The sequence below is a fragment of the Clarias gariepinus genome, chromosome 13 (assembly GCF_024256425.1).
Source record: "Clarias gariepinus isolate MV-2021 ecotype Netherlands chromosome 13, CGAR_prim_01v2, whole genome shotgun sequence".
Lineage (NCBI taxonomy): Eukaryota > Metazoa > Chordata > Actinopteri > Siluriformes > Clariidae > Clarias > Clarias gariepinus.
This window is the reverse complement of record NC_071112.1, coordinates 395,694-417,528: the sequence shown is the minus strand read 5'-3', so window position 1 is coordinate 417,528 and position 21,835 is coordinate 395,694. Positions and strand designations below refer to the sequence as shown.

At 44.9% G+C, this 21,835-nt stretch overlaps 1 protein-coding gene across 1 annotated transcript in view; it reads left to right on the top strand.

Moving 5' to 3' along the window:
• eipr1 (EARP complex and GARP complex interacting protein 1) overlaps positions 1-20,052 on the top strand; it is a 37,014-nt gene extending 16,962 nt beyond the window's left edge. The window contains exons 6-9 of the mRNA XM_053509756.1: positions 4,436-4,572; positions 10,657-10,824; positions 12,902-13,069; positions 18,231-20,052. Of these exons, the coding sequence (XP_053365731.1) occupies positions 4,436-4,572; positions 10,657-10,824; positions 12,902-13,069; positions 18,231-18,405 (648 nt within the window). The 3' untranslated portion in view covers positions 18,406-20,052. The remainder of the gene's footprint in view (positions 1-4,435; positions 4,573-10,656; positions 10,825-12,901; positions 13,070-18,230) is intronic.
• The last annotated feature ends 1,783 nt before the right edge of the window (positions 20,053-21,835 follow it).

Sequence of the window (21,835 nt, the reverse complement as noted above, 5' to 3'; positions counted from 1 at the left end):
GAGAAATGTGATACTCTTCACTCTAAACTCGTAGATAATATATAATTCTCGGGGCAATCGTCGAGTTTTGTGAATAATAAAACCAGAACGATATAACAAACCCATTCAGGGGTCTTGGTGTGAGATGAACGGGAGAGAATGTCCAAGTTAAGCTGTAGCTTTATTCAGTGCGGTAAAATAAACTCGTGTGGTTATTTTAAAAGTTCCCGAACTAAACAAGTACTCTGGTCACAGAATGACACATAATCAGATGAATAAACTGCCTGCCCCAAACAAAGCCACCATTTTCACGGTCACACGGTCAAATTATCAGGCTTCATCAAGCAAAGAAAACAAATAAGGAGTTTGAAATGATTGGATCTGAGTTACGAATGCTTTATAACAGTTTATCAACACACAGAAGGACAGAACTGAACCGTCAACCCTGTGGAAGTGATGAGGTCACAAACAATCATGAACAGAGATCATTTAAACATCTGGTGAAGTTTCAGAGTGAACACATCTGAAGTCTAAAGTCTTCAGTTTGTTAGGGATCATAAAGACTGGACTTTGGAGTGATGGAGAAAGGTCATGTGACCTGATGAGTCCAGACTGATCCTATTCCAGAGTGATGGGCGTGTCAGGGTGAGAAGGGAAGGACATGAAGCGATGCTCCCATCATGCATAGTGTCCACTGTACAAGCCTCTGGAGACAGTGTTATGATCTGGGGTTGATCAGTTACTCAGGTCTAGACTCAGTAGGGATCATTTTCACACACATGAACTAGACACCACTGTGTGTGTGTGTGTGTGTGTCTCTGTGTGATGAAAGATAAAGATGACTGAATAAATTCTTAGAGTGTGTGAGATGTTTGTGTGTGTGTATCTTTGGCCAAAGACTTCATGTCACTTTACATCGATGTTCACTGTCAGTGCTGTAAACCGTCTCGTTCTTCACGTACACGGTGAGACACGGCGTAGAGACACATTAGCTCGAATGATTCCCCGGACGAATCCTGTGATTTGTGGTTTAACATTAATCCCAGTTTCAGTTCCCGTTTTTTAAGCAAATCCGTGTAAGTTCATCGAATCAGTTCATGGAAAACTGCAGCTCGGCAGGAAGAGTCTAAAATAAAGAAATAAAGATACTTAACGAAGCGCGTTTGCTCGAGCCTGGGAAGACGGTGAAAGCCCCGGTCATGGTTTAGTCCCTGAGGTTTTATCTTTTCTCCTCCCACGTCCCGCTGCCGGAGCAGTTAAGGTGTCCGCAGTCCTGCACGTCCAGATGAAATGTGAGTTTAGGTTGGTTAACTTAATGTCCCATTAGCGAGGAGCCGCCGTGTTGAAGGTATTCATTAATAATGCGCTGCAGTCATTACTAATTAACACCTCGCAGACTGAAATTCACAGGCTGGACGTGAGGCGGACCTTTCAGGGCGTAACCCAGAGTCGACGCCTCAGAGACTTGTGAAGACACACACACACACACACATACACACACTCAACTCCAGCAGAGGTTACTCAAGAGCTCCATGGTCAGTGCCACAGAGAGTCTCTTAGCATTCACGCTAATTTATGCAGAGAGGGGGGTGGGGTGGGAGTTATATCAGGTGACGAGGTCCGTTGAGGAGAGAAGTGTCTATTAAAAGAGACATGAAAAAGACTTAGAGAGAGAGAGACAGGAAAGAGTGTGTGAGAGAGAGAGACGCAGGGTGCTCAGTCAGGTTCTGGCAGCGCTGATGAGAATGCTAATCTCTCTCATGCAAACCTCCTTATACACACGAAAACATGCCAGCTCCCTTCATCTCGTCTTTCCCCACGTCCCTTTTCTCCTTCGGAGCCAGAACGTCTCACGTTGATGTGTTCATCACGACCGCATCCTTGCCGCTGCTCAGACTGTAAAGCGCTTTTCTTCTTCTTCTTCTTCTTCTTCTCCCAAATCTCTGTGAATTTTGCTCGAGAATTCGACAAGCTCACGACTTCACGGCTTACCAAACACCCGCGCTAAAGCCAAGCCAGCTTAGCAAAAACAGCACAGTGTGAGAAATATCAGCACGCTTTCAGTGAATCTCGTGAGAGGGAACGGAGTGAGTGTATGCCATCATTCCGCCGAGTTCACGCTAATGTTTAATGGCATCGGGGCTAATGGAGGCTGGCGAGGGTGGTGCTTGTGATCGGCACTGCAGCACAAAGATGTTCTTCCTTCTTACACCTAGTAATAATGAAATCATAATCCATATTTATTTAGCACCGTTCATTTCCAGAAAAATGTCAAGGTGCTTCATATGAATGAAGAAATACGTTTTGTTTTTTTTTCCTTTTCCCTCTAAAAGAATGCTGGATGATAGAGTAATGAGCGCGAGGCCAGGATCGATCCACTCCAAGCACGCCTTTGTGCTCTGGCTTTCCTCCAAGAAGCCTTCAAAAAAAAAAAGAAAGAAAGAAAGAAAAGAAAACACTCTAGGAGAAGGCAGGGTACGATCTGGCTCGTCTATCCGCTCGCACCGCGCCAAGCGATAAACAAAGCAGCGCAGGACAACTCCCACCGCCGCGCAGTACACTGGCCTTTGTTTATCATTATTCGATACGGCTGTATCGTCTCACCGTTCTATCACAAGACTGTCACGTCTGAGAATGATGATGTGCTCTTCTTCTCTTCTCCTCTTCTTCTTCTTTTTATAAACCATCCTGCCATGTTGTTGTTAAATTGTTTTATTGTTTGACGGTTGTCTTTTCGCCTACATTTTCTCAAATCGCTTATGCAGCAGTTTTACCTTTTCTTATTAGATGACGACTGTAGTTCAGAATGACACCATGTACTAATGTAAGCAGAGAGGAGAAACACAATACGCTAGACCGCACCACATCACACCTTAAGCTGAACGCAGACGGTGACGCCACACGTCAACGAGATGGAGCTGATTTTAAGTCGAGCTGCTTCACTGAGTCTGTTCTTCCCCTTTTTGATCTTCATTCATTAATCCATTCATCTCCTTTACCACTTCATCCTGTATACGGGGTCACGGGCAGTCTGGAGCCTGTCTCAGGAGGCATGAGGTGGGGTGCAACCTGGACAGGGTGGCAATTCAATGCAGCGCACTACACACCTAATTTTAACCTAATCTGCATGTCTGTGGATTGTAGGATGAAACCAGACAACCCAGAGGAAACCCACCAAACACAGGGAGGACATGCTCGAACCCTCGAGCCTGTAGGTGGCCATCGACCTTATAAAGGGTCAGAGCTCTGTTTACATTTACATTTACATTTGGGCATTTGGCAGACGCTCTTATCCAGAGCGACTTACATTTTTTTTTTTTTTTATCTCATTACATCTGAGCAGTTGAGGGTTAAGGGCCGCGCTCAAGGGCCCAACAGTGGCAACTTGGTGGTTGTGGGGTTTGAACCTGGGATCTTCCGAACCGTAGTCCAATGCCTTAACCACTGAACTACCCCTGGCCTCTGTTCATGACGGTCAAGTCCCTAGACTCCATATTTGGCAAATCGTGTCTTCATGGTGCTTGGTTTGTGTCCAGGTCATGTGACGCCAGAACGTGTGATAATACTGCAGTATAGAGAGACAATCTGTACACCTGCACATTTCTAACTTTGTGGGAAAATTATGAAGCAGAACCGCATATGGGTCAGATGGTCAGGTGTCCACATACTTCTGACCCCGTAGTGGACGTCCGGGTGTCTGTGATATTTGGTAAGACTTTTAAAGAAAGGTTGTGTTAATTGACATAATTGACCTCATAAGGACGCGTTAACGAACCAGACAGTTTATATAAACGTAGCCCAAGCGCCAGTGTCGATGAAGGAGCGAGTTAGCCTGCGCGCTAATCACTAATCGACGTTTGTCTAAATGTCAGCTATGTGCATTTGGATTAGGCAGTGTTTATCATCCTCAAACAAGAAATACCTTAGCATTAGCATCAACTCAGTTCTACTTATTAGATGTTGATTGTCAGTTGAACGTGAGTCTAAATATCGGCAGATTTGTGAATGAATCACTCCAAGGATATTAATTTAATAATTTAAATACTAATTTCTGTTAGTCATTACAGATGTTATTTGTAATAGATGGTATAATGGTTGATTCATTTCCCGCGTTTATGCCTTTTAAAATCATGGTCATTAATTATTTATTTATGTTAAAGAACGTTCCAGAAAAACCATCAAGGACACGGAAAAAAAAAAGCTCTTATCATTGTGTTTTAAAAGAAAAGGTGAAAAGTAGGTTTGTGTCTCTCAGCGGGAGTCGTGTCTCTATGACTTGCATCAACACGAGCAGCTTCAGCCTTCAGGGCGCGCGGTATCTGCTCTCGGGTCGCTCTGGACCGGACACAAACCTACCGAGGCTCCTCAGTGAATATGCAGCCATTGATTGAGAGGTGTGTGTGTGTGTGTGTGTGTGTGTGTGTGTGTGTGTGTGTGGATCGATTTGCCTCTCCAGATCTCCAGCAGTGCCACCTTGGAAGGCAAAGGGCAGCTGAAATTCACCTCGGGTAAATGGAGCCCCCACCACAACAGCACCCAGCTGGCCACCGCCAACGACACGGCTATCCGCGGATGGGACCTGCGCAGCATGAGGTGAGCTCGCGGGGTCAGAGGTCACAGGCATGAGTGGAAAGCTGATGAGACATTTCCATATAGCGCTGAAAAGTTGCGGTGCTCTGCTGCCACACACTGTTTGATATTCCGTCCTCCTGCTGGTGGAGTTACACGTGAGACGGCACAAAATATCACCTTTAGAGAAAATAAACAATAAATACACGTCAGTGAGTATACAGTATACATCTTCCTAAACCGTCTAACATAATCACTAGAATCTCTACATTTGATTTGCTTTTTTGTAGTTTTTATATGTTTTTAATAAAGAATGCTGTATTTAGAATTTATCCTCATTTTACTGTGAGATTAAATGAACTACAGGTTTGTTATGGAAGAGCTCTCTCCTTAATAACCAGTCAGACATGAGCATCAATGTCAGACGTTCTTCCCACGTGCCACAGAAAAGATGATGATATTATTTGTTCACTTTTCTGTCAATAAGATTCTGAATCTTTAACTAATCTGATTGGCTCTCTGCGGCGGGTTGGACGCTGAAACACAAGGAGCTTTTTACAGCATGAAATAAACAAAATAGAAAAAGAGTTCTCAGAACCCTGTATTTAAATGTTTTATAAAACAGTTTTGAGCGAGGAATCTGATTGGATGAAAGGCGTTATTCCACAAATGCTGATAACAGACAGTAACAGCACTGTGTAACTCTGTGTATGAGTGGGCGTGTCCCAGGTGTTGTCCAGTGGTTAATGACACTAACTGTGTGTCTCAGCGTGGGTGAGAGTAGGTCTGTACGGTCCGCAGTACTGAGGAGAGAGCAGCTGTCTGACTAAACCCACATTCACACCCAGTCACAGAAGCACTTTCAGTAAGAACACACATCTGATAACGTTATGGCGTCTTAAACAACACGCCGTCTCTGCACTAATCACTTCTGAATCGGCTCTGAACCGTCCGCGTCGTTCTGTTCACGGCTAACGCTCAACCACAAAGCTAACTAGCTTCTAGCACAAGGCTGAATCCAAAATCCCTATCTAACCCCTGATCAAGGGCACTACTTGGAGTGTGGAACAAGGGATTGTACACCCTACATAGTGTACTAGGTTTCCATTTAACGCTGTTTGGTATTCGACCCCAGAACCCTGGAGTTAACTGAGCTGATATTTTAAAGTGTAATAAGTTTCTCAGGACTGTCCACCACCTCCATGGTTCATTCTTTTGGATACAGAGTACCGTTATGGACTTAACACTACTCTCACCTCCTGTTAATTACACTAACTGTCTGTCTCCAGCTCCGCCAGTCGCGGTTAGTTGGTTCCACCAGGTGTGGAAGGATATGTGTGGGCGGAGCAAAATAAATGTTACCCATGTTACCCATAAAGAAACTAATCGTAATCTGTTGATAATAAATGGTGTTTGTGGAACTACTACATAAAAGTGATATGGCACTCGAGGTCGTGCTGTTGTACTGAATATCAGCATGATGCCTACAACCACATCAGAGCCATACTGATATTCAAGCAATGTCAATCAAATTGCTTCTTTCTGTAAAATTAAATCTAATGTATCAGACGATCAGTTTTTAGCGAATGCTAGAAGTCTGGCTTTTTCCGTACCCAGTCTGTTAGATAATGCTGTGTTCAGAACCAAACGTCAACAATCAGAATGATGTCTGGTGATTTTCTAAATGTAAATATGACCATCTGTCATCTCATTCGAGAACATATAGCAGAGTTTGTGCGGTGAGAGACGATCGACCTGCCATGATTTAATGCAAAGGCTTTCGTGGAACGTGTATCTTATTACAATATAATAATAACGCATTTGCTGCGAAGGCTATGAGCAATACAGCATCTAATTTGCGACAGTCTTTATCTCGGGAGTTCAGAACGCACTGTCAGTGTCGAATACTATGACGCATTGTATAACCGATTATCAGCGCATCTCTAATTTCCATATACAGCCGCGCTTTCACCCCGTTAGTGTGACGGCGGTGTGCGTGCCACTTAGTGAGGCAGGGCTGGTGCAGTGAATCATATGAAGCAGATGGGCGATGGAATAAAATGAGGCTCTGTGTGGGCTGTACAGCCAGAATAATAATCACAGCACTATTGATCCTCGGGATAACACAGGGCCAGACCTTGAGAAGATGAGTGAGGGAGAGAGAGAGAGATAACAGCAGGAGCAGAGCTGAGATTAGAAGAGATAGGAGGGATGGACAGGAGAGATACGAGACGGACGGACGGAGCAGGGATGGAGGGAGAGTTGGAGGGAAAAAAAATGACTCGGAGATTCATGGCAAAGGAAATAAAGGTTAGAAGGATAAATAGTGAAGATGTGAAACAATCGAGTATAAAGAGATTCGTAAAATCACTTTACCTGGTTATTTTTGTTTTCCTTTCACACGTTGCTTAAAATGTTTTGTAATTCATACAGGGACTGGGCGAGCTCGTGTGAGTTATACTACACTCACAGAGAAATAACCAGCGTTAGTTCAATTTAATTCATGAATCTGTTTGTTTGTTTTTTCATTCTTGATTCTGATTGGTCAGAGGGTGTTGATACATTTCACCGCCAGTAGGTTTTCCTTCATCCGGGCGTCTTCTAGATGGAGGACGGGTCAGGTCCTGGTGTTGTGGTAATAATGAAGAGACACTGATGATGGAGCAAATGCTGTGATGTAAACACTCAGAGTCAGGGATCTTCAGCTCCAGTCCCAGAGGGCCAGTGTCCACACTTTGGTGATTCTTTGACTCAAACGTAGCTGATTACAGAAGGTTTTCAAGAGAGACGACATCATTCACACAGACGCCTAAATCAGTCTTCAGGTCACACTAATCTGTAAACTCTATAGTAAATGCCATCTAAAAATTATTTGTCTCTCGTTCCCACTTGTAGTCTGTCTCTGATGCTTCCCTAATCAAAACCCTGCTAGTTACAGCCTTTACTTAACTGAAGTGGGTTTGGTAGAGAAACGAAAACACTAAAATGTGCCGGCGGTGTCCCTCAGGGCCTGAGGCTGGGAACCACTGATCTGTGACGTCATCCACAAACTAAGAGTTTTACTGACTAAGTAAATTAATATACAGAATTTACAGAAGAATCAAAACACACACAGACAGACACACACACACACACACACACACACACACACACACACACACACACACACACACAGACACGGTGCTCTCCATGTGTCCAGTTGGTTCAGCAGCTGTGTGCTTGCAGTAAAAGCATGCTTCTCTTCTGCTCCACTGCCCATCAGGCATCCTCCAGAGTGTGTGTGTGTGTGTGTGTGTGTGTGTGTGTGTGTGTGTGTGTGTGTGTTCTGGCTTGTCAAGAGGAGTGTGAGTCAGTTCAGCACTACCCTGTGTAAAAACATCAGCGCTCTGTACACGTCACACCAACGGCTGGGAGAGCAGAACTCTCTTTATTTATTAAAGGTTGTTTCGAGGGTAAATTCTGGCTGTTGTTTGTTGGTAGATGAAGTAGTTTAACAGTATTTTACTGTTGTGTGATCTGTAATTATATAACTATGTCACAAACTCAGCTGTTGATCTCCTGTGGAAATTAACGGAATTACTTCTCTACAATCTTTAGGTGTGTGTTTTTTAGGTGTATTTAAACCTGGACTACAGTTACAGTATATAACACACACACACACACACACACACGTACGTGTACCATTGAGATCCTCAGATTTTATATAGAAACAGTAGATGAGGTACACGGAGCGAGGTTCATGTGGATGTGAACACACACACACACACACACACACACACACACCACCTCCCTGTAACTGTGTAAACACTGTGCATTAGCTGTCAGCTCTGATGCCACAACACACACAGACTCAGGGCCGCGCTGCAGAGGAGACGGACGGCGGGTTTTATAACTGCTGGTGAGCTCGCAGATGTAGAGACGGAGGATGAGTGAGGAGCGATTAACGCGCGATCGCTACGTGATTATTCACATTCATGCGCGGGACCAATAATAGAATTCAGCTAATTAAAGAGGAGCGTGGCAGACCTGCGCGAGTGCGGCGTAGCTGCTCTGTGTGTTGTTCTGCGGCTGTAGTGCTGCTTCTTCTTAGGGTTTATACAAGTGCTTAATTCTCTCTTACACACACACACACACACACACACACACAATGATTCATACTAGTATTTAAACATGATTCATACAGATGCTTGACAGATATATAAATGTCTTTTTAAGGTCTGAAATAGGTTTGATTTTAGAACAAAAAAAGCTGAAATATTATAAATATATTTATAGTTAATAAATGAATATATTCTTCCGACTCAGCAGCAGGTTCGAGTCCTCTCTCAGCAGCAGGTACATGGAGCAGATCTTCACTAATCACCTGCACCCCTTCAGATCTTAAACTGGTTAAGACTAATTGTATGTACAGACGTCACTCGCTGCAGGAACGTGATGCACTTTTTCATTGCGTCCTCCATTCATTCACCTTCATTTTGGACGGGTCGTGATGAGGTTCAATCCTGTCCCAGTCACACCGGACACAAGGGGAAAGAACTTATCCCAGTCTGTCCAACACTGACCACTGACCATCACTCTGGAATAGGATCAGTCTGGACTCATCAGGTCGCTCTTCACCAGGTGTTAAACTCTCTGATCAGTCACACATGATATTTTCTGAAGACATGTCCCCCATGTAGTTGTCAGTAATGCGTTGGACAGTGTCTTTACCCAAATCCAATTATTTTAATGATTAATTTACTTGATGTGTCCCGCTAATCCGACTCCTGACCCACGCGCTGTGTCTGCAGCCTCGTTTCCACTGAGTGTGTGAAATGCTCTTTGTGTGTGTGGGTGTGTGTGGTGCATGCTGGGCTGTTGTCATGACAACAGAGGTGTCGGACATGACCGGATCTCCTGAGTCGTGTCCTTTCATCACCACCGCCAGCTGATTGTTGCCTGGGAGCGCTCTGTTTAACGTGTGTGTACTGAGACCAGAGGGGGAGCTCTGCTAACTGGACCATGTCGTGTCCTGAGGCTTTATGAGCGAAAGCAACCTGATCCCCGTCATTATTTTTGCCGAGTGTGTCCCCGAATCACAGCTCAGTCCAGGATTTGCCTGGTTGGGTCGCAATTTCAGATTTGCAAGCGTGGAAGACTCTGCAGCGGCGAGGCTAACCCAATTTCCTGCTCCATTTCTCTGGCTAGCTTTTACCAGTCGCCGCTCCTCGACCTCAGCGGGCGGGTGGGGACGTGGGGGGGTGTATGGGGGGGTGGTGGTGGGGAGTCTATGACCAGAGGCTAAAGGTCACCCCTGTTACCACTGCATCGCGGAAAGTCGTGTAGTGATGTAGAATACGTCCCCTTCAGATGGTGATGGTTTGTGACAAATCAGAAGCTCTCCCCTTTTAGTTTGACGAGGAGACGAGTGAGGACATTTTTTCTCCTCCGTCTCCTCTGCTGATGTCTTAATATTCATACATCATCTCGTAATGGGAGCGGACGTTTTAACCTTTGCCTGTGCTCGGCATCCACGGGCTCCCACGGAACGATTTGAATTGAGACTTTAATCTTGACCTAATTGAAGCCCCCCACGCGCGCCTCTGGTCGAATTTCCTCACCCCGAGTCTTAATAAGCTTTTTAATTAGCATGTTAATTGCATAATGAGATCAGTGGACGCTGAGATAGCCGGCTAACAGAGACGGAAAGTGCAGAGGGTGCGGTGGGCTGGAGATGCAGAAGGACCCCCGGCGCCCCTGTCAGTCGTCCCTGCTAATGAAGCCGAGGTCCTTCAGACTTCAGAGTTCACGCACATGCAGTGGCTTTTACAAGTTCATGCAGACCGAACGCGCACTCCGCCCCGGACGCACACGTCTGCACCCTGCATGTGGACCGGAGCCGCTGTATGGATCGTCACGTTTATAGATGAGATGTGATGTGATGGAGGTTTGGCCTTCAGAGCCACAGCATTAGACTGCTTCTGATTCAGGACAAATCTATGTCAGGTCTTAACCACACACACACACACACACACACACACACACACACACACCTCGCCCCACCACCTCTGCCTGTCTGATTTGATTTGTTTTCTCCTTACATTTCCTCTCTCTCTCTCACACACACAGTCAGATCTACTGCATTGAGAACGCTCACGGACAGTTGGTACGAGACTTGGACTTCAACCCCAACAAGCAGTACTACCTGGCCAGCTGCGGGGACGACTGTAAGGTCAAATTCTGGGACGTGAGACACATCAATGAGCCTGTCAAAACCCTGGAGGAGCACTCCCACTGGTTAGACACACACACACACACACACACACACACACACACAGTATAGAGATAAACACATAAGCATCGCCTTTGTGTGCAAAAGCAGATGAATTTCAGCTCAAGCATGACCATCCATACCATCACAGGATTACCTCAAGGATTTGTAACCTCACACACCCACAGCCGGTGTTTTTCTCTCTCGGTTCTGCAGTTTGTGTCGTGTGTGTGTGTTGACATTTTAATTAGCTTCATATCTGCAACACTCTTCCGTGTCTCATTTATTGGTCATGTATATGAGGCAGTTTGTAATTCACCAACCCAAGTCATGTTCACAGCCAGCCAAGCACACACACACACACACACACACACACACACACACACACACACACCAATCACTGCAAAAAGTGTCAGCCGTTGGATGCTATCTCTCGGAAACACAGCACCACTGTATCAATAGCGGCCCGGTTTGATCTTATTTAGATAAGACGCTCCAGACCTCAGTGCGCCTGCGCTTTGCTCATTTTTTGTCATTTGTTCAGTTGGCAGCGACGCCTTTGGCTGAGACTTGGGAGGGAAGAATTAGGGAATATTTTGGGACGGAAGCAGATTAGTTAGGCTGTAGAAGCAGGGTTGACTGAGCCAGATTTAGCTGTCGACAGCCAAGTTATCCTCCAACAATCCCCTTCTATGAGGGGCTGGGATCGTCTCCTGAGCCATGCCTGAGGCTTAGAGCGAGAGAGAGAGAGAGAGAGAGTGTTAGCGAGGTGGAAAAACAAGGAGAAAATTGGAGTAGGAGAGGGAAATTGGGAGGTAGGCAGTTTTTTTTTTTTGACAGAGCAAAATTAAAGTAAGAAGCCAAGATTCCAAAATAACAATGAAACCTGGGTTCTATAGGTGAAGCTGTGCTCAGGTCCATAATGAACATTTATACCTAAAAACTGCAAAATAGCAGGAGGTGTTGACTCAGGAACATTAATTAATTACCAGCAGTGTGACGTACCAAACCTCTGGATAAACATTTTCACATCATTTAGAGACTTAATAAAAAGCAGTGGTGGCTCTCAGACGGTTCAGGCTCTGGGTTACTGATCAGAAGGTCAGGGGTTCGAGCCCCAGCACCACCAAACTGATCAAGGCCCAAATCTGCTCCAGGGGGCGCTGTGTCCTGGCTGACCCTGCGCTCTGAACCCGACTTATTAATATGAGGGGGGCGGGGTCACTTCACTGTGCTGTAAGGTGACAATATAATATTATCTTTCAGAATAAAAAAACTTTCTCAGAACATTTTAACAACATCATATTGCATATTGAATTAAACAGTACATTAAAACATTCCTATGGTTACTTCACACACGTTGCACACGATGTCATTTTAAACCTGATTTGATGATGTCGTTGGTTTTTGTCAAGGTCTCTATCAACAGCATCGTTCTTTTAGCTTCCTCATGAGGAATAAATTAAAAATGTATTTATGAGATTTAAGTGTCTGTTGTGAAAAGTGCATTGAATTTAAATCATTCTAAAAATAATTATTCTCTGTAAATAATCTAAAACACAGTCTACAGTTTAACCCACAAATTACTACTTGTTACCACAAGGATCGTTCAAGTCAAACTGGGACTGCTGATGACATTTCTGGTGAATAAAGAAAGAAGACTTTGAGCACAGTACAGTGATGAGACTCCTACAGCCGCAGTGAGACATGTTTACATTCTAAACCGTGTTGGGTGGCTCAGGGTGAACTGCCCTCGTTCCCGTAAACACTCAGTGAATAGAAACCCCTCGTCCTGGAACAACTCGCACCCTACAGGAACTTGGCGGGGAGTTATTGCCACGCCCCCTGTGCAGGCCTGTCCTCACTACAAGACATTTCTGTCCATCGTTAAAGGAGTTCCTAGGAGGCCGGCGTTTCAGACATGAGTCAGACACTTTATTTGTTCACACACACACACACACACACACTGGAGACCTGTCTGAATGTCTAAAAATTACTGAAATTGAGTTTTGCATGATAGTTTCTGTTTTATTAAGTCAGGACCCCTATGTGCTGTATTTGATGGTTTTCTTTTCATTTTTATGATTGTTGTTGTTGTTTTAGGGTGTGGAGTGTGAGGTACAACCACTCCCACGACCAGCTGCTGCTTACAGCCAGCAGTGACAGCCGAGTCATTCTGTCCAACATGGTCTCCATTTCCTCTGAGCCCTTCGGCCACCTTGTAGATGACGACGACCTCAGTGACAGCGAGGACAATCATCACGAGGAAAAGTGTGTCCTCACTCACTCACTATCACTCACCCTCACTTACTCTCACTCATCCTCACTCACCCTCACTCATCCTCACTCACCCTCACTCATCCTCACTCATCCTCACTCACCCTCAGTCACTCACTCTCACTCACCCTCAGTCACTCACTCTCACTCACCCTCAGTCACTCACTCTCACTCACCCTCAGTCACTCACTCTCACTCACCCTCACTTACTCTCACTTACCCTTACTCACTCACAGTCACTATCACTCTCACTCATCCTCACTCACCCTCACTCATCCTCACTCACCCTCACTCATCCTCACTCACTCTCACTCACCCTCACTCATCCTCACTCACCCTCACTCACTCTCACTCACCCTCACTCATCCTCACTCATCCTCACTCACCCTCAGTCACTCACTCTCACTCACCCTCAGTCACTCACTCTCACTCACCCTCAGTCACTCACTCTCACTCACCCTCAGTCACTCACTCTCACTCACCCTCACTTACTCTCACTTACCCTTACTCACTCTCAGTCACTATCACTCTCACTCACCCTCACTCACCCTCACTCACCCTCACTCACCCTCACTCACCCTCACTCACCCTCACTCACTCTCACTCACTCACCCTCACTCACCCTCACTCACTTTCACTCACTTTCACTCACTCTCACTCACTCTTACTCACTTACTCTCACTCACCCTCAGTCACTCACTCTCACTCACCCTCAGTCACTCACTCTCACTCACCCTCACTTACTCTCACTTACCCTTACTCACTCTCAGTCACTATCACTCTCACTCATCCTCACTCACTCTCACTTACTCTCACTCACCCTCACTCATCCTCACTCTCACTCACCCTCAGTCACTCACCCTCACTCACCCTCACTTACTCTCACTTACCCTTACTCACTCTCAGTCACTATCACTCTCACTCATCCTCACTCACTCTCACTTACTCTCACTCACCCTCACTCATCCTCACTCACCCTCACTCACTCTCACTCATCCTCACTCATCCTTACTCATCCTCACTCACCCTCAGTCACTCACTCTCACTCACCCTCAGTCACTCACTCTCACTCACCCTCAGTCACTCACTCTCACTCACCCTCAGTCACTCACTCTCACTCACCCTCACTTACTCTCACTTACCCTTACTCACTCTCAGTCACTATCACTCTCACTCATCCTCACTCACCCTCACTCATCCTCACTCACCCTCACTCACCCTCACTCACTCTCACTCACTCTCACTCATCCTCACTCACTCTCACTCACCCTCACTTACTCTCACTTACCCTTACTCACTTACTCTCACTCACCCTCAGTCACTCACTCTCACTCACCCTCAGTCACTCACTCTCACTCACCCTCACTTACTCTCACTTACCCTTACTCACTCTCAGTCACTATCACTCTCACTCATCCTCACTCACTCTCACTTACTCTCACTCATCCTCACTCACTCACTCTCACTCCCCCCTTAGTCACTCTCACTCACTCTCACTCACCCTCAGTCACTCTCACTTAATCACTCTCACTCACCCTTACTTATTCACTCTCACTCACTCACTCACTCACTCACTCACTCACCCTTACTCACTTACTCACCCTTACTTACTCACTCACCCTCACTCTCTCACTCTCACTCAGCCATCCTCACTCACTCACCCTCACTCACTCTCACTCACCCTCACTCACTTACTCTCACTCACCCTCAGTCACTCACTCTTACTCACCCTCACTTACTCTCACTCATCCTCACTCACTCTCAGGCACTATCACTGTCACTCATCTTCACTCACCCTCACTTACTCTCACTTACCCTCAGTCACTCTCACTCACTCTCACTCACTCTCACTCATCCTTACTCACCCTCACTCAATCACTCTCACTCACCCTTACTCACTCACCCTTACTTACTCACTCTCACTCACTTACTCACTCACTCACCCTTATTCACTCACTCACCCTTACTTACTCACTCACCCTCACTCTCTCACTCTCACTCAGCCATCCTCACTCACTCACCCTCAGTCACTTACTCTCACTCACCCTCAGTCACTCACTCTCACTCACCCTCAGTCACTCACTCTCACTCACCCTCACTTACTCTCACTCATCCTCACTCACTCTCAGTCACTATCACTCTCACTCATCCTCACTCACCCTCACTTACTCTCACTCACCCTCAGTCACTCTCACTCACTCTCACTCATCCTTACTCACCCTCACTCACCCTCACTCAATTACTCTCACTCACCCTCACTCACTCACCCTTACTACTCACTCTCACTCACTTACTCACTCACTCACCCTTATTCACTCACTCACCCTTACTTACTCACTCACCCTCACTCTCTCACTCTCACTCAGCCATCCTCACTCACTCACCCTCACTCACTCTCACTCACCCTCAGTCACTTACTCTCACTCACTCTCAGTCACTTACTCTCACTCACCCTCAGTCACTCACTCTCACTCACCCTCACTCACTCACCCTTACTACTCACTCTCACTCACTCACCCTTACTACTCACTCTCACTCACTTACTCACTCACTCACCCTTATTCACTCACTCACCCTTACTTACTCACTCACCCTCACTCTCTCACTCTCACTCAGCCATCCTCACTCACTCACCCTCACTCACTCTCACTCACCCTCAGTCACTTACTCTCACTCACTCTCAGTCACTTACTCTCACTCACCCTCAGTCACTCACTCTCACTCACCCTCAGTCACTCACTCTCACTCACCCTCACTTACTCTCACTCATCCTCACTCACTCTCAGTCACTATCACTCTCACTCATCCTCACTCACCCTCACTTACTCTCACTCACCCTCAGTCACTCTCACTCACTCTCACTCACCCTCACTCAATCACTCTCACTCACCCTCACTCACTCACCCTTACTTACTCACTCTCACTCACTTACTCACTCACTCACCCTTATTCACTCACTCACCCTTACTTACTCACTCACCCTCACTCTCTCACTCTCACTCAGCCATCCTCACTGACTCACCCTCACTCACTCTCACTCACCCTCACTCACCCTCACTTATCCTCTCTCACTCACCCTCGCTCACCCTGGCTTACCCTCACTCACTCACTCACTCACTCACTTACTCACTCACTCTCACTCATCCTCAATCACTTTTACTCACTCACTCATCCTCACTCAGCCATCCTCACTCACTCTGTCTGTCACTGACTCATCCTGTTCTTTCTCTGTATAGTAGATTTCAGTTCAGTCACCTGCATGTGGGTGGCGCTGTGGTTCAGCCTCACAGCTCCAGGGTTTGGTCCTGTGTTTGGAGTCTGTAGGGAGAGTTACGTGTCTTTATAACTTGTTTACGATTTCTGCAGTTTATAACAACCTTAGAAAATACCGGAAAATTGATTGGCAGCTCTAAATTGCTGCAGGTGTGAATGAGTGTGTGTGTGTGTGTGTGTGTGTGTGTGTGTGTGTGTGTGTGTGTGTGTGGTTTACTGTGGTGATAAATGTATGAATGTATGCTTCTTCAAACTCTTCTGGAATATAACAGTAATCATAATATGGCACAAATTCAATTAAATTTTATTTGTATAGCACTTTTACCGATTGTTATTGTCACAAAGCAGCTTCACACAATCAGAAGAATTATTATAAGTGTGTATGAGATGTGAGTGTGTGTGAATCTGAATGATCAGATCGTCCCTGATGAACGAGTCGAGGGTGACGGTGCTGAGGGAAAAACTCCCTGAGATGGTAATAGGAAGGAACCTTGAGAGGAACCAGACTCAACAGGGAACCCATCCTCATCTGGGTGATAACGGATAGCAGGGATTGATCTGCACTTATACTGGGTGTTAGGAGGCTGGAGGTTCAGTATAACAGGAGATGTGGAGAAGTTCATATGGAGTCCAGTTCGGCACAGGGACGAGTCAGACAGGTCCAGAGGACAGAGGGGGTCTGGATCACTGGGGGCTCAGGAGAGACAGGTGTAGTGAGTGAGAGAGAGAGAGAGGAGAAGAGGAGATAACAGTTAGGTATAGTCACAGTCACATAATGTATAATGTAAATGTATATTTAGTGCATATATAACATCACGTATACAACAAATATGTATCACAGGATTTGGTTCTGCTGAGGTTTGGCTGTTACAGCAGACAACAGGGGGGCAATAAGATTAGAAACAGAGGTTTGGAATTAAAAGATCTTAATGATTTTAATGTTAAAGCAGGTGTGTATATAATTTTGTTTATGAATATGCAACGGAAGTCCATTACAGTGTGGACAGAAAACATGGAATATTAAAAACCCAAGTTTAACCAGCACAGTGTTTGAGAAAAATAAAAGAAAAAAATAATTGTTTACACCTGCAGTATGGCATTACATTACAGTCACACAATTTATATTTTCAACTGATATTTTATATTTGTACTCATTTCTCTCTCTCTCACACACACACACACACACACACACACACACACACACACACACACATTGTACTTACTCTCGCTCAAGCTCTCTCGTGCAGTCGCTTTGTTCTCACCAGGGTTGCCAGATCACACTGACAAAATCCCCCTGTGCAGAGCTAAGAACCTGCGCGCTCCAGTAAAATCCATAACATTTTATATACTAGAACTCATACTGTAGCATAATTATGCATATATATTACACACATACACACACACACACACACACACACACACACTACCCCACCCCGGCCCCATGATCTTGTTTTTTATGCTTTTAAGAAAATTTCAAGATCTGCTACTATTAAAGTTATTTTATTCATTATAAAGTTCCTGTTTGGGTCACTTAAAGGAGTTTAACCCCAAAACTCAACACCTCAGTATATCTCATAAACCAATGTGTTCCTGGAATTAGTGTTCAGATGAACCTCAGAATTATCTCATTAAAAACACCATGAGTCAAAGTCCAAGAACAAAACTCCAATATATAACAAAATATTATTATATTAACTTAATTAATTAGCCTTAAGCACTGCTCGTCATTTCTTTATTAATTTTATTCATTCCTCCTTTAATTGCTTCTGCTCGGTCTTGTCCGTTGTCCTGTATGATTATACGTAACCGGGTTCTGCTAATAAAGACTACATGTGTGTGTGTGCAGTAGAACCTGAACTCACCCTGTGTATCCTGTGTGCAGGAGCAAAGAGCCGCTCCAGGACAGCATCATTGCTACGTATGAGGAGCACGAGGACAGCGTGTACGCGGCGGAATGGTCGTCGGCCGACCCCTGGCTGTTCGCCTCGCTGAGTTACGATGGACGGCTGGTGATTAACCGAGTGCCCAGGGCGCTGAAGTACCGCATTCTACTGTAGCAGGACTGAAGTGTAAAGTGAGAATGAAAACATGTTTTTGGGATTTTTTTTTTTTTTTTTTTGGGCCACTGAACGCTAGAGATGAGAGTGAAACGAATGCTGAATTCTAGGCGAGGGATTGAAAGGATGATGAGGGAAAGTTGGTCTACATCTGCATGAAAAACACACGGCCGCTATTAACAGCACCAATTAGAGGCGGCTCCGGGGAGCGGAGTGACGGCTGCAAGGCTGTTTGAAGGGGAGAAGGCTGGAGGGCATGGAGTGGCGTATGGCTTTGAAAAAACCCCTCGAGTTGATCGCCAGCGTCTATTCTGTTAGTTCTGTTAGAAGCTTGCTTCATCTCGCCCAGCCTCGGGCGCCACCGCCGAGTAGAAAGTGCAGCCAGGGAGAACAGTGTGCCAGGGGCAGCGTGGCACAGCGGGGCCACTCTCCTCTAGCCTTCACTTCTCTCCTCCTTTACTTACCACAGGCGCAGAACTCCAAAGCAACAGCCAGAATTTACATCCAAACTTTACATACGGTTTTTAGTGCTTATTAATAGTTCTGTATTAAGTTACATTTTGTTATTTAACAGATTAATAAATTGTGACCTTATTGTTTTAAGGTTCTGTTTGGGTTAGGAATGAATAGAAGATGGAAATTTATAATCTTAAAGTCACAAATTACCATCATAGTCTGAAACCTGCGCTGCAAAAAAATCTCATTATAAGTCAAAACATTTAAATTCATTTAAAAATACAGATATGTTTGTTCTGCCAATCAGATGTCTCGAGATGACCTGAACATCGCTTGTGTATGAATACATATAAGGGTTCGAGTCAAAGCGGGACTTTTGATTGTACAGAATAACAGAACACAGTCCTGAGAGTAAAAACTCCCTTTATGTCTCTATATAATCCCCTGATACACTAATGCGTTTATCCAAGTGTCTCATTAGTGCTTAAACACCATCAAGGTAGAACATTTTCTTAGTACACCTGTGTGATTCACGTCTGAAACGCTGGCCTCCCAGGAACTCCTTCATGGCTCAATCATGTGGAAATGCCTAGGAGTGACATTAGCAGGGGACGTGGTGATAACTCGTAGCCTGTAATGTGTGAGTGCTGTTGGTGAATGAGTGTGTGTACAGTTTGCGTCTCCTCTGTGAGTTGGAGTCTAGTTATCCATCGATATTGAGGAATCCAGCCTTTCACTCTCTGAATGTTTGCGGGAACAACTGCAGTGAGCTCCGAGTCTCCAAAGCGTTCTCCAAAGCGTTCGCACCATCACATGTTCCACTGTGGCTCAGAGTCTCATCACCGTCCTGCGCTCCTGTACACCTTCATTCACTAGAAAGGTCATCACAAGTCCCAGTTTGACTTGAACATCACTCATGTATATAAAACAAAACTTGAAATTAATAGAAAAAAAGGCTCTTTAGGTTTAATGGTCATATATTTGCTTAATCTAATCTTATAAAAGGAAATTCTAGATAAATCTGATTTTTCGCTAACATCATTTTTTTGCAGTATGGATTTAATGCCTCGCATTGGCTGGTTTAAATTATTGCACTTTTTAAATGTATCAGATGTTCTACATGGTTTGATTGATTGCTCTGATTTTTTTTATTCCTGTATATTCCAAATAAATGTCCAAGGATTTTCCCTCCATTGCATTCAGCATATTTCATTATAGACAGAAGTTAAAATCGCCATGAAACGGCCTGCGAGTCATTCGAGCTGTGATCTGCTAAAGCTTGTAACTTGTCATTTCTGAACTTGGACAAGGAAGTCAAGAAGAAAATACTTATCAAGTCCTCGATCCTGAGTTCAGCCTATGACATCATCTTAACATTCCAGCTCCTCCTGGTAACGGGAAGTGAAATATCAGAGTATTTATTTTAGTTAAATTTACATAGACACGTCAGTTACATGTGCATCGTGAAAACTGTAAATTCGTCATAAACTGATAGTCACGAAAATTAGCTAGCTCATTGCTAACATACACATGTTCATGGAGGCATCAGTTTATTTTTGTAGCTTTTTAGGGACAATGCTGAGTTCAGTTCGTGTTAATTCAGGTTAATTCTGTATGTAGATGTTCATCATCATCATCGCAGCCTTGCTGGATCTAAACAAAGCCCAGAGCTGGTTAGTGAACTAGCTAAATATGAACAACAGCAAATTGTTTTCTTTCTCCCGTTTGTGTAGAACCACCTCCCCCACCTCCACCCACGCTGTCATCTTCATTGAGGATGATCTTGACAAGATGTTGTGTTTTTGTAACTGTGCTGTAAATTCTTGTGCTGAAGTCGATGGTCAGTAGTACTGATGGTGTGAAGGTCCACAGGGGGCATCATCAGGAGGTATCTGACGTGTCTGAATGGTCTGATTATACCCTGGTTCTCGACCCTGGTCCTGGAGGACTCAAAAGTTAACCATTAGCTGAAAAATGTATTTACAGTTTTCTGGGATCTTTAAGGGCCAGAAGTATTGGAACATTAACAGGAAAAGGTTCAACAATCGACAGCGCTCGTTACAGTGAGACGCTTATTGAAGAGCTAAAGACTAAACTCCGGATTAAACACCGAGGACTGATATCCGAGGGAGTCGTGATCTCAGGTGATGATGCACGTCCACACACTTCTGCTCCACACTGTCGACACTCTGAGGTGTTAAAGCTCCTCACTATGGTCCTGATCTCACTCCATCAGACTGTCACCTGTTCGGTCCCCTGAAAGCAGAACTACGAGGAGGAAGATTCACTCCTGATGAAGAACTGAAGACAGCGGTGCGTTCGTGGATCACAGCTCAGACTAAAACATTTAATAATGAGGGAATGCGAAAGCTTGTTGACAGATGGACAAAGTGTATCGAAAAGCAAAGAGATTATGTTGACAATATGTGCGGATAATTTTTGACTAACCATCTTAATATTACTGTTACTCTGCTTGTTAAGGATAATGAGAAACCTTGAGTTTGAAAGAACGTTTGATGGAATTGTGTTCTCAGGCGGTCAAAATTATCAAGAGTTGGGAACCTGACGTTAGTTGGAGAGTCTGATGTTAGTAAAGAACGTAAAGAACGCTCCTCTAAAAACTTAACTGGTGATTTCATCCAAATTATACCTTATTCAAAAATAATAAAAAAAAACAAACATGAATTTCCACCCAAAAAACGTGTGCAGAGCCGAAAATGTGTTGAGGAACCGCGCTGAAATGAGTTAAGATCATCATATATACGACACACTGCTTTTTCCTAGAGATCATATTATCGTGTCTAACTCTAGGGAACAGGTACAGAACCCCCAGCCTCCACCACCATCCCCCCCCCCCCCCACCTCCCTCAGTCTGCAGCACGTCTCCTCCACTGCGCTGGACTTCTTTTGTCTTCCTACTGGTTTAGTGAGGTTAAAATGGGTTGAGACTTTAGGGACACTCTTCCTCTCCTCT